This window comes from Artibeus jamaicensis, unplaced genomic scaffold, assembly GCF_021234435.1.
Source record: "Artibeus jamaicensis isolate MK-2021 breed Jamaican fruit bat unplaced genomic scaffold, CSHL_Jam_final contig_76, whole genome shotgun sequence".
In the NCBI taxonomy this organism is placed as follows: Eukaryota; Metazoa; Chordata; class Mammalia; order Chiroptera; family Phyllostomidae; genus Artibeus; species Artibeus jamaicensis.
Genome location: NW_026521954.1, coordinates 27,467,451 through 27,494,975, shown reverse-complemented (window position 1 = coordinate 27,494,975; position 27,525 = coordinate 27,467,451). Strand labels below are relative to the sequence as shown.

Below are 27,525 nucleotides of genomic sequence, written 5' to 3'. Positions count from 1 at the left end.
TGCCGGCTCTTTCTGGGGTTTTATTTCTTTAAAATAATTCTTACAAATGGTTACAGTCACAAACATGATTTTAACCAAAATATTGCTAGCCTACCACATCAGCAGGACGGCACCTGCGCAGGCCGGGCGCTGCGCCTAGCATCCCCGGGGCAGCGCCGACGGCAGAGCGCGCCGCGTGCACCTGCCTCTCCAGCCACTGCGCAGTGCCGCCTTCATTTGGAACAGGGGGGTTCATGCCAAAATTAGGAAAAACAGCCTTTTGTTTTTCTAAATTATTCTAAAAATAAGACAAGCAGGTAGAAAAAACAATGCACTGAGTGGCATAGAAAGAAAAAGAGGAGGATTCATTGTCCTGAGAAGTTTGCCAGCTGCCTTGCTCCGGCACGTCCCGCAGGAAAGAGGGCCGGTCTGAACCGACGTGGGGCTGGCTCGGGGCGCTGGTCGTGGGCAGCTAAGCAAACAGACCCTTGTGACGCTCTACAGGCTGCACACAGACGAGGACGCTCGTGGTGGAGTTAACTACTAACTGGTTTTGCTCGACGAGGACGCAGAGAACACGGGGCGGCACAGCCGGGCGGGGCCGGGCAGCGTGGAGGAGGCCGGCGCTGCCTCCCGCGCCTGGCGCCCGGACAGTCTCTGGAGTGCCGCTGCCAACCAAGGGCACCTCCCCTGCACACGCCTGTCCAAGGTCGCGGCCCACTGGCGCCGAGGCTGCGGAGCTGCGTCCGCGCTACAACTGGTCACTCGAATGGTCTCTATCCGCCTCGGGCTTCACGGTTTGGCCAGGAGAAGGGGCGTGGGGCGGGTGGGACACGGGGGGCAGGCCGTGGGAAAGGGACATGGCGCTGGGTACAATGCCTTCCACTGCGGCTGGGATGCCACTGGGAGCCACACTCACCACACCTGGGGGGTACCTGCTGGGAGAGGGGGGTGGGCGCCATGAGGCTGGCGGGAGGGCAGGGAGCTGCACCCCAATGCTGCCCGCTGCGCGCACCTGGCCCTGGCCCGATGCCCCTTCCAATGCCCTGGGCCCTGTCCCAGCGTGGCCCCCACCCAGGCCCCCCTTGTGTCCTCTAGGCCCAAAGGCCACCCCTGCTGAGGCTCTAACACCTCAACTTGTATGGCCACTGGGGCTCACGTGAGCACACACGTCCAGGCCCAAGAGCACCCTGCTGGGCCACTGTCCCACCCAGAATCATCATGGGGACCTGTGTGCCCCTGGCCCACTGTGCCCCTCGCCCACCAGCTCACCTGTAGGCGGCCCCATTGAGCTCAGGGTGCACAACAGCAGGGTCCATGCTGGCCCAGTGGGTGGCGGCTGTCAGGTGATCCTTGTTGACACAGTTCTTCAGGCTGTCGGGGATCCGGCCTGAGCGACACAGGAAGGACAGTGTCCATGTGAGACACTGAAGGCGCCCCAGGTATGTGGCAGCTCAGTGGAGAACATGGGGCAACACACGGGAAGTCAGGCTGCAGGGCCCCCCAGCCACACCTCCCTCCCTCGGCTGTGCAGTCCCCCTCCCAACTCAGGGTCCCACCGTCCGTGAGGCCCGGGGATTTTCAGAGGACAGCTGGCAAGGTCCAGTCCAGGTTTGCAAGTGTAGTATGACTTTTTTAAAGTCTAGGGACAAATGACACACAAGCTGAAACCCCTCAGTGGGTGAGAGTGAGCAAGGGTCATGAGTGAGACAAGTGTTGAGGGCCTGGGCTGCTGTGACGTCTACCTCCCTGCCCAGCACCAGCGCAGGAAGGACTTGGCTGAAGGAGTGAGAGACAGAGGTGCCCGGCCCCGGCCACCCAGCGGGCGCGCCCCTCTGAGAGGCCTCCCGCCCAGCCCACCTGTGATGGCTCTCCGGATCTCCCGGGCTGCCTCCTCGCGCATCTCGATGGACGCCTGCTCGCTGTACCAGGCCGCGTGGGGGGTGCAGATCAGGTTGGGGGCATCCTTCAGGGGGCCCTGGCTGAAGCTTAGATAGCACACCGCAGGTCAGTGCCAGGGCCCAGGTGCCACCCTCTCCCTCAGACCCCGTGGGTCCCCAAGACAGTAATGCCTGCCCACGAGTGTCTGAGAGCAGCGGGCAGCAGCCTCACCTGGGAGGCAGGCTGCCCTGGCTCGCAGTGCAGGGTCCTGAGAGCTTCTGACTGTCAGACCCCAGGCCCCGCGGGACCACCTTTCCAGGGTGGAAGACCTCCCAGGGCTGGCCTGCTGCCCACACTTGCTTCTCAGCTGTGGGGGCTCTGGACGTTACTCCATGGGCCTGGCCGCCTGTACCCCTGGGCAACCCATCAACACAGTGCCTTTGGGCATTCAGCAGGAGGTGCAGATCTGAGTCTCTCTCCCTGCCCAGCAGGTACAGGGCACATCCACGCATCGGAACCTCACTTCACAGGTGCTACGCTGGCTGGTGGGAGGTGGGAGCCTGGGAAAGTAAGTGCCCAACTGGGGAGGGGTGCCAGCTCAGGACCACCCAAGCACCAGCAGTGGTCACCTGAAGGGCTCCGACTCATGCACATCCAGGGCTGCCCCGCGTATCCGGCCCTCCTTCAGGGCCTGAGCCAGTGCCTTCTCGTCCACCAGGCCACCACGTGCTGTGTTCACCAGGAAGGCCCCTTGTCTCATCTGCAAGACACCAACCCAGCTCCAAGCGTGAGTGAGCATGGGAGCCTTCTCACGACCCTGTCGCCGGGAGGAGGGCAGGGCAGGGACGTCACACTGGGGCCTTTCCCAGACAGGCCACCGGGCCTGTGGTTCTGCTGGTGAAGGTCCCCAGGGCTGCACCTCACGGCCCTTGCCCCTGGGCTTACCTCACCACTGTGGGAGGCGGCCCTGCTCCCAGCTCCTGCCAGACACAGGGCAACTCAAGAATGCTGGAAGCTGCACCAGGGCCACCACTCAGCTGTGATGGAAACCTCAACCCTTAGGGAACCCCAAGACCCTTGGACCCTGTTCACCCTGTTTGCTGGGAACTTGGCCTCAAAGGCCGCGGGGCTCCACCTCTGTCACAGGCCCACAGCCCTTTTGGAGCCTCGGTACGGATGGTCCAAAGCAGCTTCGGAGCAGGAACCAGGCAGCTCGGCTGCAGGGGTCGGGGAGGGAGCTGGCCTGGGACGAGGGGGTCCCTCGGCCAAGGTGGGAGGCACTGGCAGGAGCGCCATGTGCCGGCTCCAGCGGGCACCCCTGCCACCAGGCTGGACCTCCCCAGCCCATGTCCCACCTGCTTGACGGTGAAGTCGTTGATGAGGTGGTGGTTGTGCTCGTTGAGGCCGCAGTGCAGGGTCACGCAGTCGCTGTGGAACAGCAGGTCCTGCAGGGTGCTGACCCGCTGCAGCCCCAGCGCCCGCTCTGTGCCGTCCGACAGGTACGGGTCGTAGAAGAGCACGTTGAAGCCAAAGGCCTTGGCCCGCAGTGCCACCGCCTGCCCCACTCGACCTGGTGGGAGACTGGCGTCACCTTGGCAGGGGACCCTCCCTGCCTCGGCGCCCACACTGCTCAGCATGAGGTACAGCCCTCTGAGGCCCAAGGCTTCTGTCTCCAGATACTGAGCATGGGGCTACCAGGTCAGTAGCCACGGGACCCCCACCTGGCCAAGTGGGGCATAGGGGCTTCAGAGAAGGGGTGAGGGCTGGAGGCAACCCCCAGGAAGCACACAGGATGGCTGGTGTGTGGGGTGGGGCGAAGAGTCAGGCTGCTCCGTGTGTGTGCTGGGCCCAGACCACCGTGCAGCCCAGGACAGCCACCTGCTGCATGAGCAGGCAGGGACAGGAGTGAAGGGCTGCGTGGGCCCCGCCCTTACCCACAGTGGCTGCTGGGGACAGCCCTGAAGGGCCAAGGTGGGGAGAGACCCCAGGGTCATCTGGCCCTCACCTGAAGGGCACATCGCCTCTACTGTCGCCACAGGCTGGGGGAAACCACAAGGTAAATGTATGTGTGACCCTGTGGGCACCTGTTTGGTATCTGGGCATGTGGCCCAGGCCTGGTGTTCCTGGGCAGACGGGGGCTTCCTCTACCCCACACTGTACCTGGGTGAAGGGACCCCCTCATCCACTGAGCCCCACAGAGAGAGGGTGGCAGCAAAGGCTCACACACCTAGTCCAATGATGCCCAGGGTCTCCCCACGGATCCTGGCAGCTCCGGAAGCCACTTCCCGGATCTGCTCGACGCTCTGGACCCGCGTTCCTTCCCGCAGCGCCTGGTGCAGCCAGGTGGTCCTGCGGTACAGGTTGAGGATGTGGCACATGGTGGAGTCAGCGGTCTCCTCCACAGACGCTGCTGGCACATTGCAGACAGCAATGCCTGGGGACACAAGACATGCCTGGGTGGTCACCAAAGCCCATCCTGGTCTTCACCTGTGAAAGGGCTGGAGGACATGTGCCCAGGCCACCCCAGGAAGATACAAGACAGACACAAGCAGGCACATGCTCCCACTGGGCAGACAGGGAGGGGACAGGATGCAAGTGTCACACTTGGTTCTGCCCCAGCTGGACCGCCTGCCCCTCAACCTTCCAGGAAGGGATCATGGTCAGGACAGACTCCAGAGCCAGCCCCACAGCCACCAACTCTACAGGGACTGCCCCTTCTGTCTTCCTGGGCTCCCAGCCAATGGGTCTCGCTTTAGATGGGTTGGCCCCCGCCCTCCCATCCCCCACAGCCCCATGATCCTCTTTCTTCCTGTCCACTGCAGGCACCCCAGACCCCCATTACCCCATGCTCTAGCCTCTACCCACCCCCCCAGCAGGGGTCACAGGAGCAGAGGAGTGACCCCGGAGAGTGAGCTGGCTCAAGCTTCCCACATTGAGCCTTGGCCGCCACTTCTCTTTGCATGTCCCCTGCATACACTGGCTGGTTCCACTGAGAGCTGACGCTGCTCCTGGGCTCGTACCCCAGGTGGCCCTGGCCCCCCTTCCATTCACCCCCTGCCCCGAGCCCTGACCCCTTTCACTTTCACCTCTGACAGCCTCCTTGACTGCACTCTGGTGCCCCTTCTGCCTCCCCAAAAAGGAGGCTCCTGGTGGCCAGGTGGGTGCCTGGCAGAGTAGCAGGGTTGCACCCCAGCACCCTGTGAAGCGCAGGTCAGCAGTCATGGAGACTAAATGGGAACCAAGCTGTCCTACCCACCTGAGAGAGCACAAAGGTCCCAGGGACTTCCGTGTCCTCACCTGCCAGGGGCCTTAAGGGGGCGATGGCCTGGCCTGGCCCCAGACTGCCTAGCTAAAGGACAGAGCTGGCCATGAAACCAAGGGCCAGCTCTGCACAGGGCCAGGACCCTGAGGGAAGTGTCCAGGCCACAGCTTGACACTGCAGGTGCCTCCCTGGAGATGTTGCCCAGGGACAGATGTTGGCAGTAGCACAAGGGGCTCACACAGGTTGTGTGAGATCAAACACTCAGCTGCTTTGGTTCTACTTCCCCAAGTTGCACCAAAGGGTAGAGAACAAGGCCAGACCCTAGAGGTACCAGCTTCAACTGTGGGCCTGCTGGGGCACAGCCTCGCCTTGCTGAGCTGTGAGCAGCACAGCGCAGAGAGCGAACCCAAGGGGGCGTCAGGGAAACACCAGACAGCCTGGAGCGGCGTCGGTGCTGGGTGTGAGGTATGCTTCTCTGTGCCACACGTGCAGACACTCACGCGTGTCCTAACTCACAGCACGAACTCTGAGACTGGAGTGCCAACTGCCCAAAAGACAGAGAACAGGAGCCCAGCAAGGCTGAAGAGAGCAGCTGTGACCCTGCACCTGCCCAGGAAAACCACGTGAGGCCCCAGACGCCAGCTCATAGGTCACCTTCAGCCAAACCAGCAGGGTTCTCAGCGGAAGTACAACACAAACTGCAGCGCAGTCACACGCAGGACATACGACAGGACACCAGGGGGAGAAACGGGCCGTCCTACCTAAGTCCCCAGCGGACTTGATGTCGATGTTGTCAAAGCCACTGCCAATCCGGACGATTATCCGAAGGGCTTTGAATTTCTCCAGGTCCTCCCGGGTCAGCGTGATGGTGTGATACATGAGCGCGCCCACCGCCTCGTTCAGCACCTGCACAGAGGACGGCTGCGGTGAGTGCCCGCCACATGCCAGTCCCCACCGGCCTGGCCCTGGGGCGGGAGGCACTGCTCCCCCGGGACCCTAGCAGCCTGACGCACAGAGAGGCCACAGTTCCCTGCAGCTCTGGTTGGGGTGGCCGAGGGGCCCGCAGCTTCCAGGGTGCGTTGCAGGCTTCCTGGGATCAGAACCCCCCTGATCCCACCAAGGGGTCCTTCATCAAGGAAACCAGGGATCCCACCCTCACGCCCGCCCACCCAGCACAGGAAGGGCACGGACAAATGCAACACGCTGAGCCTTGCGAGGACAGAGCGCCTGGCACCGCAGACCACCGGCGGCACGGAGAGCCAGAGGCCCTAACGACACCGCCAGGGGACCGGGGCCGCCACGCGACCGTCACTGACACGCAAGAGCAGTGACTCCGTGGCGGCAGAAACGCACAGTGAGTCTCAGACCGTGAACCAATTCCCACAAAGAACCTCATTGCTTTCAACGCGCGGAGGGACACGGGCGCCATTACCGGGCCTTCCATACCGTGCGGCCCGGCGCCAGGTCAGTCCGGGAGGTCACGCCCGGCCGGAACTCACTGCTTCCGGGGGCGGGGAGTGCGCCAGGCCTGCACACTGTGGATGGCGCCCTGAGACATGGGGAGGGGAGGGCAGGGTGGGCTGGGACTGCGGAGGGTCCGCAAGGTCTGGATCGCAGGCTCAGCGGGCTCAAGCACAGCCTAGAAGTACATGCAGGCCGCGAGGGGCCCAGTGGTTGTAGCGGTGCTCTGTGCACCGCTAGAGAGAGTAGCCGCGGGGATCTGGAATGAAGGGCAGAGCGGTCAGCACAGCCCTGGACCCGCCTGGGTGGTGGCCATGTGAAGCCCACAGAGACAGGTTGGTGCGAGCGTCCCGAGAGTTCAAATGACACAGACGCGCCTTTTCAAAACCGCCAACCGGCGTAGTAACCTCGGCACCGGCAGGGCCTGTGCAGGGTTGCCCCCACAGAGCTGTGATGTGGGGGGACCCTCAGCGCCCCTGCCTGTGCAAGCCAGCCCACCTTGCTCCCCAGGGGGCGCCCGTGGCTCCATGGGGGGCAGCTCTGTGTTGAGTCCACACGGGTCAAGGAGTGGCAGGCCCACATCCCAGGACCTGGTTCTCGTGGGGAAAGGATCCAGTAACAGCCAGACGCGGGCAAAGGACCCACCATGTCCACCCTCCCGGGCCAAGGGCAGAGGCTGCGAACCTGGGCCACCCCCATGGGACCCGACGGAGGCACAGGACGATACAGAACTGTCACTGTTGGAAGATGGGCTTTATTCCGGACAGAGCAGTAGGCCTTGTTATCAGGGACACCTCAGTCTTGGTAACCCAGTGACCCACAGAGACCCATGGCTGCTGCCTCTTCCTCCTCCAGACTGAGCTTCCTGTGCTGGCCCCAGGTCTCCCGAACCCCCCGTACAAGGCCTGACACACCCAGGAAAGCCTGGACTTCAGCCGTTCTGTGAAAGAGCAGCGCAGGCTTCCACGTGTGGGACGTAGTGCTGCTAACTGCCCGTCTCCTCCTACAGTGGCTCCATTTCAGCTGGACACATGTCCATCCAGAATACAGACAGTTCCCGGGGAAGTGGCCTAGAGGATGTGGCCTTGGGGACCACTGACACAGCCAGGCAGGCTTGGACTTTGGAGGTGAAGGGGGTGGCCCTGACTCTGTTCCTGTTCTCAAGGCCCGGGACCAGCTCCTGGAGGCAATAGCTGAGTGGACGTGCAGCTGTCCCGGCTGGGTCCCTGGCCCTGGGGAGGGCATCAGGCCGGGCAGGCACAGACCCTGGTGTGGAAGGGCAAGGACCATCGTGTGACAGAGCAGCAGTCAGTGCCATGATGGGCAGAGGGGCAGTGGACACTTGAGGGTCACAGAGCAGAGGGGAGAGAGCTGGACTGGTGGGACCTCAGGAAGACCCCTCTGGACCCCTTTTGCTGTGTGGACTGGCGGGTGGCCACAAGAGCCAGTGAGGAGGGACCCCTGTGGCAGGTGAGGCAGGTGTGGTGGTGAGTGGAGTGCAGGCAGATGTGTGGTGTCCACCCTGAGCAGACAGCCGTGCCCCAGAAATGGAGAGGTAGACACATCCAGTGAGACTGCGGTGTGGCCCCAGCCTCACAGACTTGTGTTGCAGAGGGAACGAGACCAGAGGTGAGCCCTGGTGCCACCCTGAGCAGGCCCGTGTGGGTCCCTTGCAGAGAGGAGGGTGTGGAAGAGGCCTGGCTGCAGACAGGCTGGACCAACAGGCCCTGGACACACAGGCTCGTCCACATGCCGGTGGCACGTGGCTTTACTCCTGGGCATCCAGCCATGGATGGCAGTGAGGTGTCCAGGCTCAGCCTCCAGAATGTTCGTTCATTTCCTGGAGGTCTGTTCTTAGAAATGCAACTAGTGGTGATCAACGGCTTCCAGCCACACCCAGGGACTCGCCCAACTTTGATCGCACAGTGCGGGGCACACCAAGGTTGAAACAGCAAGCAAGATGGATGCAGATTGGTGCCTGTGACTTTAGCTTTAATCTGAATTTCTGAGTGTGACTTGCCCACATGTTGTTCTTGGTAAGTTACTTTTCCAGGTCCTCGTGCTTTCCCCACTGAACATGCTTTCAATAGCCTGGTGCCAAGCAAAGCACTCAGAATAAAAATTTGGACGTGACTCAAAGCTACTCCTCTCCCCACAGCACAACCAGCACCGGGGGAGGGGGGGGGCACACTCAGACGCAGGAGGAAAGCCTACTGCAGTGGCGGCTCTATCTGGAGATCCACCCATGGGCCAGGGCCGCTGAGGCCGCCGTGTCTGGTGTACAGGTCCACTCTCCCTGCAGGTTCCACTATTTCCTTTCATGGTTGCAAAGTAGCTGCGACACCCCCAGGTATCATATCAATCTCCCAGGAAGTCTGCAGGAAGCCCTATGACCAAGACTGTCTCTCAGGTTAGGAACCAGCAGCCTCTCTGAGACACCCCAGCAGATGTCCACTCAGGTACCCTCTTTCTGCAGCTGTGTGACCAGGCTAGTGACTTAGCCCTGTATCCTCAATTCCGGGATGGAAGTGGCACAGGTCCTGCTGGTAGAATGCTCAGAGCACAGCCACCAGCACTCGTGGGCAACACGGCAAAGGGAAGCCAGGGCTTGGTGGGCACCGGCCTTGGCTGGTCCCTCCTCACAGAGGCAGGTGTCTCCTCACCAAGTCACGCAGTGCTGGCTCTGAGTTCTCAGGGGCGTCTTGCTGTCTCTCTAATCTTCCCAGGTCCACAAATACAGGGAGGGCAAGTCCAGTACCACTACCCACACCTTTCAGGTAGTTCCTGTGACGAGCAACCACATGCGGGCCCAGAGCGGACGCCTCGGGTTTCCAGAGCTGCCGTAGTGCCATCAGAACACAGTGCACGTCCACTGCACAAGCGCCCAGCGGCCTTGGGCCACAGCCCAGGATGTTCCCACAGCACAGGGTGCCCTGACCTCAAGGCACGGGGCCTGTTACCAACCCCCCCCTCCACTGGTCTGTCTTTGCTGTGGGCTGCAGCACCGATCGCCTGGTCCAGTGTCAGCCCTTTGGCAGCTGCAGACCCTGCAGGCACCGCTCTGTCTCCTCCTGGTGGCCGGCTGTGTTTTCCCGCATGGCCTTCCTCCTCTTCCTCCACTCACGTAACCAGCACACCCCCAGGGACACTGCACATCTCAGACAGGACCTCAAGCTCACCAGGCCTTTGCCTAGACTGAAAGCCACTTCCTGTGTCCCAGGATCCCCCAAGAGGGGACTGTTTCAGGGTTCCTGTCCCATCCACTTGTTCAGCACTGACAAACCACCCTTCACTACAAAGTCGGTTTGTGCATTTTTCCTGGATTTTTATCTCATTTCCTACACAGCCTCAGCACCTTCTTCCAGGGGCACCTCCGTTGGTGCCTGGTCCCCCGTCCTCCTTTCCAAGGGCTGCCTCTTATCTCACAGGTGCCATGTCTGAGGAGCTCCGCCAAAGCACCGGGAAACCTGCCTCTGCTGTGGGTGGGCAGGCCAGTCCGATGCGCAATCCTGGGCTGGAGACCATCTCCCCTGAAGCTTTACAGCACCCATCTTGGTTTGTGCTGGTAAAATTTGGAACTTCAATGGCACAGTGTCCTGTGGGCCCCCCCCCAGTGTGTGTTGGGTGTTGGTGGCAGGGGAACTGGAGTCCCGCTTAGTTTCGGAAATGTGATTCGCCACACGGTGGCAGTGATGCCAAGCTTTCCTTCTATAAGGGGTAATGTCGACATCCCCCTAGTGGGGGACACGTGGGGCACAGCTCCCAGGGCCTGTGGGCAGGCATCTCCTCCCCCCTCATTTCCATCTTTCTTCTGAGCTTGGCTTGACTGTGTCTTCCAACTTTCCCACAAGAATCACATTTTTGCCCACTTGAAACTTCCAGGCTCCTGTGGGGGCAGCTGTGGTTTGTGTCTCACTGACCAGTGCTCCCTGCATCAGGGGCAACTTCGGGTGGGAGGGCAGGACTCCGGCCGTGACGCGGGGCCCGTGCTGGCCTTCCAGGAGGCAGGGGCCTGGGGGCCCGATGGAGCCGGTGTCCGTCCACCATCCTGAGGGCCCTGCCCCGGGTCAGGGTGGCCGTTCACTTGCTGAGGCGGGCTTTGCATCAGCTCGCTGAAGTTTAGATAAGTTACAATTTTAGAAGAAACCATCTGTTTTGTCTTAGTATTCAAATTTATTGGTAAAACTCATTTTAACACTGCTTATGATTTTTTCAAGTTTCTATCTGCACATCTTTCACTCCATATACTGTTATTTTAGGAATATCCTGTCAGTTCGAAATAGTGTAAGATTCACCAAAACCGTAGAGGTTCCCCAGGCCTCTAGACGGCTCCCCTGGGGACCACCTCGCCCACTCCCCCAGCCCGCACCCAGCTCTGTGTGACTCCGTCACCTGCCCCTTCCGTAGCTACCACCACACAGGGGCCGCCAGCACCAGTCACCACGTGTCAGCTCCTCAGTCCGGTGCGCACCCCACCCACGCCCCCGGCAATACCACGCCCGTCACCGCCACCTCGACCGGGAGAGGCCCGCGTCACATCCTCACAGCCCTCGCAGGTCAGCCTTGCGCCCAGGACCCGACTGGCGGACCAGTCGGCGGCTCACTCCCTTGCCTGCGTCTGTGGCGCAGAGGGCGACCGTCCGCGTCTCTGGGTCCAGTCGTTGGGAGGAAAGCCGCCGTGCCCCGCCCTGCCCAGCGGGTCCTCCTGAGGACAGGAGCTGCCTTCCTCTGGGCCAAGCACCTAAGTGTGACCATGTGGGCGTGCAAGAGGCGTGGGCCCAGCTTTACAGGAAACCACACGTGATTTCCCGGGGCCACAGTCTCACCTCTGGCCATCGTCCCTTCAGCCCTGGGAGCGGTCAGCGGCGGCTGGGCAGCTGTTGCGTCCGTCCTACCCTCCGTCGCGCCGAGATGTCGTCAGCAGCGTGCGCGCTCCACCCGCGCGGCCCCTCGCCTCTGCCCCTGCTTCCTGGGTCCCCGCCCCTTCCTGCCTGACGAAGCCTCACTGCCGGCCTGGCCCTTCACTGCTAGATCTCCTGAATCACTGACCCGCATCTGCTATGTCGCCTTCATTTACCAGTTCCTCGTCGAACTTCAAGCTTGGTTCTCCCTTTGTCTGTGGCTGGCCCTGTGGCCCTGGGGGGTTTTCGCTCGGCCCTCATCGCCTCCACTGCCCGCTCACCCTTGACTGTGGGGCAGACATCTGAGACCGAGCCCAAGGGTGCCTGCTCCTAGGAGGCTGGCACCATTTGTTGGGGCAGCTGATGTGGGGTCACCTATGACCCAAGTTCAGGGCTCAGTGCAGACCGCAGAAGGGCACGTTGGGTTCCACTTTGTCCTTTCTCCAAGGCAAAGCTGCCAAAGCTGCCTTGGCCCCTCAGCTGCCTCTTCCAGAAGAGCAGGCACCAGGCCCACACCACGGGCCTGCCAGTCCCTGCAGACTCTGCCCTCACGGGACCCCGCGGGCCCTTGAATGCTGTTGGGTTTTTAAACTGTGTCCAGCTTCCTCCCCTGTCTCAGCAGAAAGGTTGCTCTGAAGTACTTAGTCGGCCGTAACTACAAACAGAAAACCAGATTAACACCCTTCACATCTTGGGGACCCCGTGACCGTCTGAGCAGACACCAGAGGTGAGGGCTGCCCACCTGGCAGGGACCAGGAAGACACTGCATCCACGTCCCCAGGCTCCACTTTCTGGGAAAAACCTGGTTATGAAGGAGATGACTCAAGAAGCCACAGAGCAAAACCCATCTACTCTCCAGACAGGGCCAGAGACAGCAACAGCCCTGCCAAACTTCCCCAGGTCCTGTCCGGTTGGCACAGCCTGGTCCCACCTGCCACCCTCACTGCCCAAGCCCCTCTACACTTTTACCTTCTCGTGGATCTCCTGTGTGGACTGCGCGTCACAGAAGGCCACGGTGGCCACGTCCTTCAGGATGGGCATCTCCACGGTGCAGTCCCGGCCATCCAGCAGTGCCACCAGGGGCCGGGGGTGCAGGGGCCCGTTCATGATCGGAGGTCGGACGCCTGAAATGACAGGCACAGCTGCTCAGCCTCCCACCCCACAGCCACAGGAAACCTGCTGGCCCCGCCACCCAACATTGCCACCCCTGAGAACAAGCATCCTCACTCACCGTTGCTGGGATCATGAGAAACCAGCCAGGAAAATTAAAAATAAGCTGGCATTCGAGACAGCTCACTGACTCCTGAACGAACAGACCAGTGGTGACCGTCACCTCCCCTATGGGCGCAGGGTGCAGAGACAGCCTGGGGGTGGGGCCAAGTCCCTGCGGCCTTATGCATCGTCACTGTATGGCTAGAACATGCAGAGCCTGACGTCATGGAACATGCCTCAGGCTACAGCCTGGCTGTCCCCAAACCTGACAGGGATGTCTCCCAGGGCATCACTTCCCTACTGGACCTGAAAGGGCAGACACCTGGGGTGCAGCTAGAACCCTGTCTTCCCACGTGAGGCTTAGCGCGACTGCAGCCAGCTACCTCCAAGTGTGAGGCAGAGCACCTCCCTCCAGGCCAAGGCAGACATGAGGGCTTCATGGAGGATGCCTGTGTGTGCTGGGCCCCGCCAGCCCCGCCCCCACCCCACAGCGTTGCAGACTCTCGCCAGGGAGCCAGCTGTGCAGGGCAGCCGCCAGGTGCAGGATGGAAGCCAGAAGCAGGGTGACTGTGCCAGCCCCCCACTGCCCATCTCAGCTACTCCTCCAACCCACCACCTTCCCAAACAGTGAAGGTGCAGACATGCTGAGGCCTACATGCCAGTGGCCCTCTGCGTGGAGCTCGCCCCGTCCCCAGGCCCGCCCTCTAGGCAGCAGAGCTGGGCAAATGCGACTGTGCCATCGTGTTTCCGGCTCTGCTGGCAGAGCAGTCGCTTTTTTATAGCATATTTTTTTCCGTTACAGTTTACTCCCTTCTACCCCTCCCCACCAACACACACTGTTGTCCATGTCCAGGAGTCCTTGTGCTTTTTTGCTCAGTCCCTCCACTCCTTCCCCCACCCCCACGAGAGCTGTCAGCCTGCTCTCAGTCTACGTGTCTGTTTCGCTTGTTAGATCGCATGTGCGAGTGCCGTCACGAGGCATTTCTCCCACTCTGACCAGCTTCCTTCACTCAGCAGAATGCTCTCCAGCCCACCCACCCTGTTGCATCAATTTCTCACGTTAAGGTGCCCCTCACCTTAGCATGTAACGGGTTCATCGCTGCTATCTTTAAGTGACTGAATAAGCACCTACTTCCAGCATTTCTCGGCTTTAATTTCCAACACTGATTGGCACAACCCACATGAGCCGAAGGCAGGGTCCTCAGCGATCTCAGCACGAAGCAGGGAGCAGAGCAGAGTCTGAAGCTGCTGCCCAGGGGACCCTCTGCTGAGGACCAGAACAGCAGACCGGGAGAAGCAGACAGAGATGCTACCGTGGGACTGCCGAGCTCGGCGTCGGGGCCCAGGGCCCGGGGCCTAGGGCCCAAGGCCCACGGCCCTGGCCAGAGGGGCGCCAGGTGCCAAAACCACACACTCGGTGTGCAAACACCCAGCACTGAGTTCACAGAACAACCAGGACAACCTCGATGTCCACCTGCTCACAGGCCGGAGGACCAGCAAAGGTTGCGGGTCTCCACCCGTGCCTCTGAGGACCCACCCTCCCTGCCGCATATGGGGCCTTGGCTCCCACCTCCTTCAACGCCTCTCAACAGAAACCAAGCATGGCAGCAAACAAGGGCACCTGGGCATCTGTTCCAGAAACACAGAGAACGCTCCCTTGGACAGCAACACTGCCCTGACCCCCTGAAGGCCCAGGGCGCACTGGTCCCTCCAACAGCACCTGGTCCCCAAGGCCACAGACCGCTCTCCCAGGGGCAGCGCCTCCTGGTGGGGCAGTGGGATGGGTTCAGACTGCTCACACTCAGAGCCCCTACCAACCTGACATTGCCTAATATGGGCTTGGCTTCCACGACCATGAATTCCACTTTTCAACGCGCGTTATCTTCTGAATCCCCAGGCAGAACCGCGTCCTGTCACTGGATCCTCATCCCACGTCTTTTATTGTCTCGCACCAAAGCTCTCAGACTCCTGATCCACGGCGACCACTGACGCCTGCGCCGAGGTCAAAGTCTGACTAAAAATCAAACACAAGAGACACGTTAAAATCCCATCGAGGGCCCACTGGAACCCACACTCGAGGACAACAGGGCTGCTCACGCACTCTCAACCCCACGCCTGCGGCTGCTGAGCTAGGACCTACCTGGAACCAGGGGCCCTGCCACCGGGACACAGCTGGGATGAAGACTCAGTAAAAGGTTTGCCCTGGAGGTCCAGCCCCCACGTCCCCTCCATGTGCTTGGGAACCACCACGGTGCTCTGCCCCACCCAGATGCCACCCATGTCTGTGAAAAGTGCACTGGGCACTGGGAGCAGGTCTGCAGCTTGCAGCCTAGAAGCTTCTGTCTCAGGTTCCTATAGCTCCCTGGGCCTCTGTGATTTCCAGTGAGGCCCCCGTGGAGGGGCTACGGGTGCAGACCCGACAGGGACAGCAGTTTCCTGCATCCCACACACAAGCCCATATGGGGGCTCCCCCAGGTCGACGTATGCACCACCGCTCTGCCCAGACATCACCCCAGGGACCAGCACTTGACTGAGGCACGGGCCTCCCCAAAGTGCCACACAGCTCATCCCAGAGGCAACACAAGGGCGAGGACTCACATGCAGGGCGAGTGTGCGTGTGGCCACACACCCATCAGGGACCAGATGGAGGAAGTTTCTGGAGCTGGGGACAAGCACAGGGGCTGAACTGTGGGTGGCTGGAGGCCACAGGTGTGCACCAGGGGACATCAGGCAGCCCTGGAGTGGCCAGCTCAGGACAGGCTCTACAGCAGGAGAGGTGTCCCTGCCCACTGCTAGCCACGGAGAGACTGGACAACCTGACCCCGCTGCAGCCCAGGGCAGCTTTGCAGATGTGCACAGTCCTCCCCCTCACAAGCCCCGGGGCTGTCAGCCACAGCAGGGGCAGCCACACACCTGTCCCGGGAGGCTATGGTGTGCTGCTGGGGCCGTCCACTTTCCAAGGTCACCTCTGAGGCTGGACATGTGTCCCTTCCAGCCCCTCTGTGGGGTCAAGCACCCACACTGACGCCTCATGGTCTGCTCCCAGGAGACGCCATGCATGGCTCCACACCAACGACTGTGGGGCTGACAGTCCTTTCTCCCCACAGCAGGCTCTGCACCAGGCCCTTGGCAGGAGGAAGGGGTCCGAGAGACCACACCCCGTAGGGGAGCCTGGGGTCCATGCAAGCCTCAGCTCCTCCTCAGTCCCACGTGGCCATGTACACGGAGTCCCTGCCAGGCCAGACCCCCACCTGGATCCTGCTCCCAGCCTCGGCCGGCGGCTTGCCAGCATCCCCAGGCTGAACCTCCCTCCGCTGTGGGTAGCAGAGCCTCTCCCTCCGTGCCCCTCTCCAGCCACAGCCACCAGCACCTCACCGTTGGGCGGGAAGTGTGTCCAGGACAGGGCTCCACCCAGGTCACAGGTGCCAGCCCCCCTACCACGCCCACGCTGTGGGGTGTGTGCAGAGGCTGAGCTGGGGGGGGCGTCCTCCCAGTGTGAAGGACAGGATGCCTGGGGCCCTGCTCCCCGAGCTCTCCAGACAGGGACTCGCAGCCACACTCAGCTCTCTGTGCTGTGACGTGGCTCCAGAAAACACCAGGGCACTCGATGCTTCCACACTGCAGGAAGCGCTCGGCAGGCTAGAACCCCCACCGTCACCCGCAGACTGAGACACCAACTGACTCCGGGGGCTGCGACCCTCCGGGGCTGTCCGTCCCCTCCACCCTGGAGGGTGAGCCAGCCCGAAGACACAGGCTGCCCTGGGGACACCAGCCCCCAGGTCACAGCTGGCTCAGCAGGGGAGGAATCCAGTCCCCAGGCCTACATGTCCCAGCAGCGAAGGACTGACACAGACCCCCAAAACAGCAGCCTGCGTTGAGCCAACACCCTCACCTCTTCACTTCCATGCTTGCCTGACTGTCACAAGCTGACTCCAAGCACACAGCACCCCTCCCAGCAGCCAAGCTGCCTGGGCACTGTGGCTGTCACAGTGAGCCACGTCCTGCACACCAGCTACATGCCTGATGGCCAGGACATGTCCCCGCCCTCCAAGGGGCACAGAGCTCCACCCCACGTGTGACACACGGGCCCTGCGCTCGGGTCCTGAGTGTCCTTGCAGCCCCAGGAGGTAAGCCAGCCCCTCAGGTGCTCGGGGCACTGCGCCACGGGCCTCCCTGAGCCCACTGCTGGCCTTCCTGTGAAAAGTTCCAAAACGAATAACCGGGTGACTCCCGCCCATGTCAGGCACCACACAACTGTCTGCTAGGCTGTCCTGCCTGCCGGCCTCAGCTCTCCATGGCGCAGTCACTCTCAGGAGGGGCCAGAGCTTGCAGCTGGCACACTCTGGGGTCAGGAGTTGCTGAGCCCCCCACCAATCACAGCAGGCCCCTGTCGCCCTTTGCAGCTCCAATGAGCAGCTCACATTCTGCTCACCCAGAACAGGGCCCCAGGAGTCCCACTCCTCTCCAGCCTCGGTGACGTGCCTGTCCGCGCAGGCCCCACACTCGGAGCCTGGGATCCGAAGGAAGCTCACAGAAGGAACACTGGGGCAGTGACGGCCCCTGTGCCTGATACGTCGTAACTGTGCAGAGAGACCCCTGGTGGGAACCACAGGACTCAAGTCAAATCGAAGAACACCTTGCAGTTAATAGCCAGCCAAGTGGAGTCACAGCCCCTGCCACAGATGGTACCTGGTGAGTCACTGTGGACACTGAGCTCATCTGCAACAGGCCACAGTCCACAGCTGGGGGGGTCCACAAAGGGCCCCCTTCGGGCTGCAGTGCTGCTGCCCCTGTCCCCCCACTAGCTGGACCTGCCGACGTTTCTTTGGAACCACCGCAGGTCCACTCCCACCAGGTCATCACCCTCCTCTATGGCCAGGCGCACAGCCCCACCATGGCACCATCTGCAGCCAGGCTCCAGGACTGAGGGGTGATGTAAGGAACCGCCTCCCCGAAGATGATATGGGCAGGAACTATGGCACTAAGAGCCTCCCCTAGTCGTCGGTGTGACAGCAGGCCTTCCCGAGTTTCGTCAAAGGATGAATGCTTCCTCCTGGGAGTCCAAGGGGCTTGGGGGACTGCCACTCCAGGACCCCAGGGTCCTAGGCCGGCACACAGCCCATGGGCAGGTCGGAGGCTGACCTTCTGGAGGAGACAAGCCCTGACCTGTGGTGTGAGGCCCTGTGCTGGGGGGGCAGAGGGAAGGGTGGTGTTTCACTCCCACCTGCATAGACAGCAGTGCCAGGGCCACCCAGGGCTTTAAGCCCTGCACCACAAAGAGTGAGGGCCAGGGCACAGCCCAGGTCCTCCCTCGTGCCACTGGCAGAGGGAAATTTTGGGTCTTCTAGGAGAACTGTTACAGGATAAAAGGCCATGCCTTTGACCACAGGTGGCACCAGGGCCTACCTGAATGGAGTCTCAGCTACAGCACAGGCTGCTGTGGGGAAGCATCGCAGCACCTCCGGAGCACAAGCAGAGCCTACTCAGAAGTCACTGCCCTGAGGCTGCTCACACAGGAAACTCCAAGGGCAGGGGACAAACCATCAACAAGAAAAGCCCCATCACCGGCCCGATGTTCTGCTCGCAGCCAGCTGGCCACCAAGCATCACCCGCCATTAGGCTGGTGGGGAGCTGAGGCTGGACCTACCTCTGAACCTGAGTGCCTTCTCCCGCAGAGAAGGGCTCCTCTGCGCCTGGGGTTGCTGGGGGGACATGTGAGGACATGTAGTACGTGGCAGGATCCTGGGGTGCCCCCACACAGGGTGGACAGGCTGCAGTGCCCCGCACAGGCCCAGATGCCCAGGTCTCTGCTGAGTGTATTTCTACACAAATGAAGTTGCTACTTTCAAAAGAAGGCAGGTCCTGGAGAGGGGGAGAAAAGGCATGCTGTCCAGGCCCCCAGTGCCCATGTGCACACAGCCTGACCCTCCAGGGAGAGGTAGGAGCTGGGTAAGGAGGGGTTCTGCGTGCAGGGGAGAAAGCCACCGAAAGCCATCCATTCACCTCTCCAAGGTGGTGGCTCCCTTCCCCCAACAGGAAGGCGAGTCTGCCCTATCCCTAACCAATCAAAGAGGTCACCAGAGGTCACTCCTGTGAAGGAGTCTGGCTCCTGGCCAGGTTCAGGCTGCTCCAGGAACTGCCAGCTTAAAGGCTGGTTCACATGCACCTCCGAGGTGGCGCCCTGGTTTCTTCGCGAGCAGGCTGAGACTGGGCTGGGTGCCCTGCCAGAGAAGGCTCCAGCCTCCAACCCCCAGGCTCAGGTGTAGTGGCAGCCCCGCCCTCCCGCAGACCAGAGCCCCGGGGATCTGCAGGCCTGAGGGGGGTGGGCGAGGGGGCAGGATGGGGAATAGGAAGCCGAAGACCCTCCGGCAGCTGGGAGACCTACCGGCCCCTCCCTGCCCCACCCTCAACGGCCCCTCCCAAGAGGAGGCCCCAGCCCTGGCAGAGGCTGGAAGTTAACAAGGACTGCAAAGTGGACAAGATGGCCACCGGCAGTCGGGCAAGACATGAAAGCAAGCCATCGTCAGGCCAACTGCCACTGAAGGGCCATCCCCAGCTCAGCCTGGCCCCTCCACAGCCCCAGGCTCAGGGACCCCCCAGTGTGGCTTAGACTGCCCGAGAGGGCCCTTGTCTCTGACGCCTTTCAAACATGAGGGGGAAAGGGAGCCTTGTGACAAACACAGTTGGGGCCAAAGCTCTTGAATTATTAAGGTGGAAACAGACTGGCTCAGGAAAGGGCTGCAGTGTGCAGTTTGCTAAGTTCCGGCAGCGCAGATGGGCTGCAAGGCTGGGGGGGCCTCCTGATGCCCCCACCTGTGCACCCACGAGGGGGGCTGCAGGGCTGTGCCAGCTGAAGGCTACAGAGGGAGGGCCGCCTACCCCACCAGCTGGACGCTATAATTTCATACATTTTTAGAAATGGACAAAACATCCCAATGATAGTACAGAGCCAGCTGTAAAACTAAGCGCCGCTGAAACCCCCCAAATAAATGACGGGGGTTGGAGCCAGGGTGCTCCCGGGCCCGGCCCCTGTTCCTCAGAGGAGACCCTCCAGTTCCAGAGCTGCAACCCGTCAAAAGGCCCAGCGTCCGGAGCTGGACAGGACCGCGAGCCTCAGGACGGCCACCCTCCCACGGGGCCGAAATACAGTTCACGTCCTCAGGACGCACGAGGTCGTCTCCTTCCTTCCAAAGCCGTCTGCAGTGGATCTTGCCCTGTGCCACTCAAGTGTCAGTCCCTAGCCTGCTCAAGCCCTGGGGGAGTATTTACAACAGGAAGTGACACGTGAAGCTCAGGCTTCCCCTCAGGGAGACAAGGCCCGTGGCTTCAGCACAGACTTGGCTGAAAGCTAAGGGCTGAGGCCCTGTGGCCAGGCACCAGGGTCGGGTGGGGGCCGGGCACCGGCGGTCTGGGGTCCGAGGTCGGAGGGGTCGGGCATTGGGATCTGCAGCCTGGGCACCGTGGGTCTAGGAAAGCTGGGGAAGTCTGGATCAGGGGATCGGACAAGCCTGGGACTGGGAGTCACGGGATCAGAATGCAAGGGGCGGATGGGCAGCGGTCGGAAAGGTCGGAGCCCGACGCCCCTTTGTGTCACCTGCGCGGGCGGCGGGCGTGAGGGCGGCGCCGGCGCAAGCGCACTAGCACGCAGCAGCCCGCGCACGCGCTCGGCGCTCCCAGCCCCAGCCCCGCCCCAAGCCCGGTGGCGCGCGGGCACCGGCGCGCACGCGCACTCGCACACAAAGCAGCGGCCCCGCCCGCCGCCCCGCCCCCGCGGCCGGAAATGCGCGCGCGCGGCCTTACCCAGTGGCAGGCCCTTGTTGAGCAAGTGCGAGCTGCCCATTGAAAGGCGCGGGCGGCCGCGAGCTCCGACGAGTCCGGCGATCTCCGCCGCGAACCCGGCGCCTGGAGCGGCCTGGACGCCGTCCTCTGCTCTGCCGGCTTGCCTGCGCCCGGGCGCCGCCGTGCCGAGCCGCGCCGCGCCAGCAGCCGCTCCACCGGGCGGGCGGGGACAGGCGCGCGCGCGCGCGCGCGCAGGCGGGGCTTCCGGCCCGGCGGCCTCCTGTTTCCCGGAGCGGGCACCGCGCAGCACCATGCGGGCGGCTGCAGACGGCGCCCGCCCGCTCGCACGGTCCGGGCCAGGCTACCCGCGCCGGTACCGGTCCCGCACCAGCATGTGCCAAGCCTGTGCCTCCATGCTTCCCTCCTTCGGTTGCACCAAACACGCACCTGCCCCAAACATGCAAGCACGGTACTGCGCCTGCCTGCACATGCAACCACTGGTCCCCACCTGCCTTGCTTGCACCCGCACAGGCACCTGCACACTTTCCTCCCCCTCACACGCACGTGCTGGGCTGCGCTTTCCCAAGCAGGGCAGCCTGGACAGGAGGAGCCTGACGAGCTTACCTAGTCTGCTGGTAGCACAGCGCTAGAAACTAGCACCAAGACTGAGAAGGCAGAGCAGGGGCTTCCTGGACTTGGGCTGGGAGGGTCCCTGGGAGGTGGCCAGGTGTGGCTGAACCGGAGTCCACGCCCCAGTCTGTCTGGCCACCACCCCCAGCCCGAGAGAGTGCCCGGTGCTTACTTAGTTCAAGAAGTACAGAAGGGGCCCTGATGGTGTAGCACAGTTGGCTAGACCATAGTCCCCATCCTGGACTGAGCACATGCAAGGGTCCATCAAAAGATACATAGGTGAGTGGAACAACAAATCGATGTCTATTTCTTCCACTCTGGCCCTGCCCCCCTCTAAAATCAATGTAAAAAAAGTCCAGAAGTAACATTGGCCATTGGGGGAGCTAGTCTGGGCCTAAGGCGAGGTCATCCGGTAATGGGAAGAACCACAGGCCCGCCCTGGGAGAGCCTTACGTCCAGAAGGGGCAAGCATTGAACTATTGGGGCAGTTCTATAGAACCAAGTGGGCCATCCTGAAATCATTCCTCTTGTCTGTCCATTTTCTATCCGTTTTTATAACTAAGAAGTCAGTGAGAAAGTGTGGAAGGATTAATAAATGATGGCTGGGAACTGGGTATCTGTTTGTCAAACGCTGTTTTTTTCCCCCTTAGATTTTATTTATTTTTTAGACAGAGGGGAAGGGAGGGAGAAAGAGAGGGAGATAAACATCAATGTGTGGTTGCCTCTCGCAGGCCCCCTACTGGGCATCTGGCCAGTAACCCGAGCATGCGCCATGACAGGGAATTGAACTGGCGACATTTCATTTCATAGGCCAGAGCTCAATCCACTGAGCCACACCTGCCAGGGCCAAACAAGTGCTTTTAAAGCCTCACTTGGTGCCTCCCAAACTCAATTACTCAGGACATATGAGGGTATGGGGTGAGAAAACAGGATATGCGTGAATATGTGGCAAACATCTTAGAGAACTTTCTTAAACAATGTAGAGGCAAAAGGAGCCAGAAAGAAAAGATTAAAATCCCAGACCAGGGTGCATGTCTCACCCACCTGCATTCTCTCAGGCAGTGGGTTACTCACCGACATTGTCCTAGGCCAGAATTGCTGGAGACACCTGGACCAGCTCCTCCCCTCTTCCTGTTCTGCCTCAGCACCTCCCATGCTGAGATCCAGGCTGCCCTCAATACCTGCTTTTGCCACCTCACAGCTGCCCAGAGCAGGGTCTGCCACATCATTTGTTCCTGTGACTGGCCTGAGAACATAAGTCAGATTCTATCATCTCCTACTCAAAACCCTTTAAGGTTTCCATCCCAGTCAGAGAGCCCTGGGTTGGGTACCCCGGACCCCCAGTCTCCCGGTGACTCTTCAGCCACATGGCTCTCCTTCCCACCTGTCACATACCTCTGAACAAGCGCTTTGGCTGCCTGCCCCTGCTCTTCCCACAGCCACCTCCTCCTCCCTACCCTGTGCCCAGAACCAGCATCTCCACTCTGCCCGGGGTTTCTTCCTGCGACAGTCCAGTGCAGGGGTCTCTGCTGCCCCTGCTCCAAGTCTCCGAGGTGGCCCTGTTCCATGAAGACGTGCCTGTCCCTGCGTGCCCCTCCATCCTCAGGACGGGCAGGTAAGAGGGCTAAGGAGGGGTTCGTCCCCGTCCCGCTGTCCCCACCACAGCCCATAGGTGGACCTGACCCCTAGGACCACGCCTGGCCCACTGAGCAGTCACCTCCTCCTGCTAAGCCGTCCCCTCCAAGAAGAACGCATCATCTGGGAAAAGCTCCCACCCTTTGGTCTTCAGCTGGACCCAGGTTTGTGCCCCAAGAACGTCCTGGCCCCTGAGCCCTGCCTTTTGTGGGAGCAAACCAAACTCTGCTGGCTGCAGAATGCTGCCTCGGGCCCAAGGTCACAGGCTGTGCGTGTCTCCTCTCTTGGGAGGAGGCCAGGCCCTCCCTGCCAGGTCCCCAGGGGCAGAGGCGATGCCCCTGCAGCCCTACTGCCTTAAGGAATGCTAGAATTTTTCAACTGCCAGAAGTTAAAACATTTTCCTGCTCTCTCTGCGGATAAGTAACGAGCTTTCAACGAGTAGTTGTTCTGAGTACTCTTTGCTGTTGCTCAGGTACCTGCAGAGTTTGTAGATTGGGGCTCAGAGGGGACACCAGGCAGTGCTCCGTCCCCGGCAGTGGCTGTCGGACACTTGTCTGGGTTCGCTCAGGGGCTCCTAGGGGGCGTCCTGGCCACCCCAGAACAGGGCGGCCAACCACCTCTGGTGGACATGGAGAAGTAGCTCGGGTGCAGCTTCTGGTTCAGTGGAAGCGGCCTCACGATTCTCAGACACCAGGCCTGCTTGTGTCCACCACAAGGCCCAAGGTGTCCTGAGGGCACGCTGGCCACCCCGTGGGCCTGTGGGGCACATGGACGGGAGACCCTGGAGGCCTCAGAGGAGCCTGGGAACTGACGGCCCAACAGTCGGGCCCTGAGGGGTCGTGGAGGAGGGGACAGGCAGGGAGTCCTGATGGGGGAAGGGGCAGCTTACAGAGGTCTGGGAAAAGAACATTCCAGAAAAGGAAGCAGAAAACTTTGAGGCCTGAGTGAGTGCAGGGGGCAGAGGGCTGCAATGGGGGAGGTGGAGGGACAAGAAGCTTGCAGGTTAGGGGCTCAGGTTGTATTCCTGGCTGCCGGAATGGGTGGTATGGGTGGCGGGGCGCACAGGGCAGGGACCCCACTTGGAAACCCAGGGGACGGCCAGCCATAGTAGGAGAGGCCAGTGCAGATATAGGTAATAGGGTCCAGAGGACCGGCCACCGGGCTGAAGAAGGGCTGGGATGGAGGGTCCGGCCACTTTGCCCTCTGCCGCCAGTGCGAGGCTGCAGTCTGCCCAGGTGGGAGACAGGGCAGCGGGCTTGGCCAGGGAGGAAGTCCACAGCTCTGGCCGGGACTTGCTGAGTGGGACAGGGATACCACACGGCAGGGTGTCCAGCAGACTTTGAGTCAGACTCTGAACTCAGGCCTTGACTGCCCATTGTGGAGCCTGCAAATAAGGGCTGTGAGCCGCTGCCTTGTGATGTAGACCAGGGATCCCAGGATGGTGGGCTGTCACGGGGGCCAGGGCAGACAGAGTGAAGGGTGGCCCAGGGTCGAGCACTCCAACACCATAAGGGTAAGGACAGGCCACTCACAGGGCGACATTCTCAGGAGGAGCCGGACAGCGGTGTGTGTCCACAGCAGGGTGGCAAGGAGGCCACAGGCCCGGCCTGCTCAGACGCACTGCTGCTGAGAGTTTGTGACCATGGCCCAGGGTTTTCAGATTCCACGGTCCAGGCCCATTGCCCCTGTGGCAGGTGAGTTCACCAAAAACCTGGGCCCAGGACGGAAGCAAACACAGCACTGTGGGGCGGAGCTTGACGCAGTCCTGTCTGGTGCACTGGCCAGCATGAACTCACCATCGGGAAAGTGCACAGCACATGACAGAGCCACCACCTGGTGGGGACGGCTGGCAGGCCACCAGCAGGTGCCCATGCTCCCCAAAGAACATTGGTGAGTCCATCACAGCAGGGACCGCGACCCACCTGGTCTGCGTGGTAAAGGACTGATGGAACAAGAGGAGTGGGACAAATATGGACAAGGTTCCGTGGGAAGGGTGGCCGGCCCGAAGCAGAACCCAGCAGGGCGTGTGGGGAGCCCAAGTCACTGAATGAACCAGCAGTGGGTGTGCAGGTGTGCAGGTGTGCTGTGTGTGTGCAGGTGGGCTGCCTATGCCAGACTGTGCCATGTCAGGAGCACTGGGTGTGGGCGTGCCGAGTGTGTCGGGTGTGTCCTGAGAAGGACACAGTTGGAACAGTGAGCACAGATGTATGGGTAGCTGATAATCAGAAGCAAACTGTTGTAATTTCGTGGAACCAGGTGACATTGGCTTTAGGACAAACAGCATGGCTGGCGACAGAGTGGCCACTCCATGAGCACAGGACAACTCCTCAGGAAGGCTTGTTGACATTGAATGTGCATGTACCACAAACACAACTGGGAGGTCTAGGAAGCAAACACTGGCAGAACTACAAGAACAAATGATCAAATCCATAACCACGGAAGGCAACCGTGACATATGTCTCTTACGGGATAAGGTGCGCTTGAAATGAGCCAGTTCATGAGGGACCGGGGGGCACAGTTAGCAAGCATGGTTCAGTGGACGTGCAAAACCCTGTAGCCCAAGCTAGAGAATTCATTATGTCAAGAGCACGTGGGATATTTACCAACAGAGGAGATGTTACAAGGTTATAAAACCAAATCCCAACAAAATGACAAAATCCTCTGTGGATAGGGTTCCCTGACCAAATTCAATGACAGTAAATCAAGAGCCGGTCACCCAGCATTTGGACATGTGGAGCCATGAAGTGCTGTTTGGCTGGTGCTTCAAAGGAGGAGTCAGAAGGGAATGTGAAACCCTCAGAGCCCATCCCTGGCTGGTGTGGTTCTGTGGGTTGAGTGCTGGCCTGTGAACTGAAAGGACCACGGTTTGATTCCCATTTGAGGCACATGCCTGGGTTGTGGGCCAGGTCCCCGGTTGGGGACGTGCGAGCGGCAACCGATCAATGTTTCTCTGGCATATGGATGCTCCCTCTCTCTTTTTCTCACAAAAAACAGCAACCAGGTAGAGCTCAACACTGAAGAAACCCTTTGTGCCCTGGCCGGTGTAGCTCAGTGGATTGCGCACTGGCCTTCGAACCAAAGGGTGGCGGTTCGATTCCCAGTCAGGGCACATGTCTGGGTTGCAGTCCAGTTCCCAGCAGGGGACGCAGGAGAGGCAACCATACATTGATGTTTCTCTCCCTCTCTCCTTCCCTTCCCCTCTAAAGATAAATAAATAAAATCTTAAAAAAAAAAAAAGGAAAGAAAGAAATCCTTTGTGTGAAGGTTTTTGGGGTACAGCCAGGCTGGTCCGTCAGCCCCCCTGCAACTCAAGAAGTTTTTAGAAAAGGCTAGAGTAAACCCTAAGCGATTGTGGATTAAAAACTAGAAAGAAAAGCCCTAAACTGGTTCTTTGGAAGACGCATGGTGGGGTGGCCTCCCAGAAGCCCCACCACTGGGACTCGCGCCGTCACCCGGGCAACGGTGACCGCCTCCCTCCGTAGGCAATACCCAAACCGCCCCCCAGAGGTACTTGAGGCAGCTATGAAAGGAGAAATGGCGTCTCAGCCTGTAAGCAGTATTGGCAGAAATCTGGCCCTGGCGGCCCGAGCTGGGAGGACCCCTGAGCCTAGCAGCTCTGAGGCGCTAAGGTGCAGAGAGGGGCTCATCCAGTCGCAGCACACACCCATCCCTGTCCCCACCCAGCGCTCCCCGAGAACCCCCAGACCCTGCCGAAAACACAGAGCCGCTCCACTCGTCCCCCCGTTTGTTCATGACGTGTGTTTGGCACGGACCGTGAGGGGCTAGATGCAGCCCACGAGGACACAGAGGGACGGAGATGTGCCTGACCTCACAGTTGAAAGGAGGAATCGGCACCAGGAGTAGTCAGATTATTCTGGCAGTGAGTGGGTCAGCGAGGGCGCCTTCAGCTTCGTGCACCGGAATGTCTGGCCCCAGGTGACTTCAGTGCGGGTGGTTATCATCTCCCCAAGGGGCTGTCCAGGGCCAGGGGGCTCAGAGCGGATGGACCGGTCCTGTGAGCAGGGGCTGCCTTGGCATCAGCGCCCCTGGCGGTCTGGTGACCTCTTTCCCCAGGGTCTCACTTCTGCTCCAGTTTCCAACATCACATATGGACCCGGGCCAAGGGCAAAGAGCGATGGCTAATTCCGGCCACCCACCCTTCTTTAGTAAACTGCCCTGGGGCCCACGTGCCTCCTCAGCAGGCACTTCTCGGGCCCAGTGAGCTGGAGCCGGGCGGGCCGTGCGAGGAAAAGAGGGACGAACCCGCCGCGGCCCCGCCGGGGCTCGTTCCCGGGAGCGCCTACGTCCGACCCACTGCGCGGGGCACCAGGAAGGACGAGGCGCACGTGCCAGCCCCAGCGTCAGTCGCCGAGGCGGAAAGACGCCGGCGCTGACAAGCACAGCGGGGTTCGCAACAGGCAGTCCGGGACCGAAGTCCGAGTCCAGAATGGACCTTCTCTGCGGATGAAGAGGTCGTCAGAAACGGCAGCAGGACGACGTGGCCCGGCGGCGAGCCGGACTGACGTCCTCCCGGGTAGCTCCGCGGGGAGCGGGTGGCGGGCGCTGTCAAGGCGAAGACTTTTTGAGCTGGGGCGGCAGCCGCCCGGGGCCGTCCAGGCCCCTCGGGGAACTACTCCGCTTCCCGCGGCATCCCCCTCTCGGCCCCGGGCCGCCGCGGCCCGCCCAGGCAGCCCTCTGTCCCTCTCCCCCCGGAGGTCCAGACGTCCGAAGCTACTGTGCCCCGCCGGGCTCGTGATCTCCACGGATACCCCAGGGGAGGGCCGC

General features: G+C 61.2%; 1 protein-coding gene across 5 annotated transcripts; it reads right to left on the bottom strand.

Annotated features, from left to right (window-relative positions):
• Positions 1-27,525, bottom strand: CTBP1 (C-terminal binding protein 1). Of its 5 annotated transcripts, XM_037126823.2 has the most exons (11): positions 20,497-20,703; positions 18,344-18,558; positions 14,515-14,710; positions 12,454-12,608; positions 5,884-6,028; positions 4,088-4,294; positions 3,216-3,430; positions 2,490-2,620; positions 1,840-1,967; positions 1,252-1,369; positions 1-917 (listed from the first exon to the last, which is right to left on the bottom strand). In XM_037126823.2, the coding sequence occupies exons 3-11, from the start codon at positions 14,519-14,521 to the stop codon at positions 731-733; spliced, it is 1,293 nt and encodes a 430-aa protein (XP_036982718.1). In that variant the 5' UTR covers positions 14,522-14,710; positions 18,344-18,558; positions 20,497-20,703; the 3' UTR covers positions 1-730. The 5 variants fall into 5 exon arrangements, with proteins under 5 accessions (XP_036982718.1, XP_036982719.1, XP_036982717.1 ...); XM_037126824.2 differs by lacking the exons at positions 18,344-18,558; positions 20,497-20,703 and adding an exon at positions 26,569-27,525; XM_037126822.2 differs by lacking the exon at positions 18,344-18,558.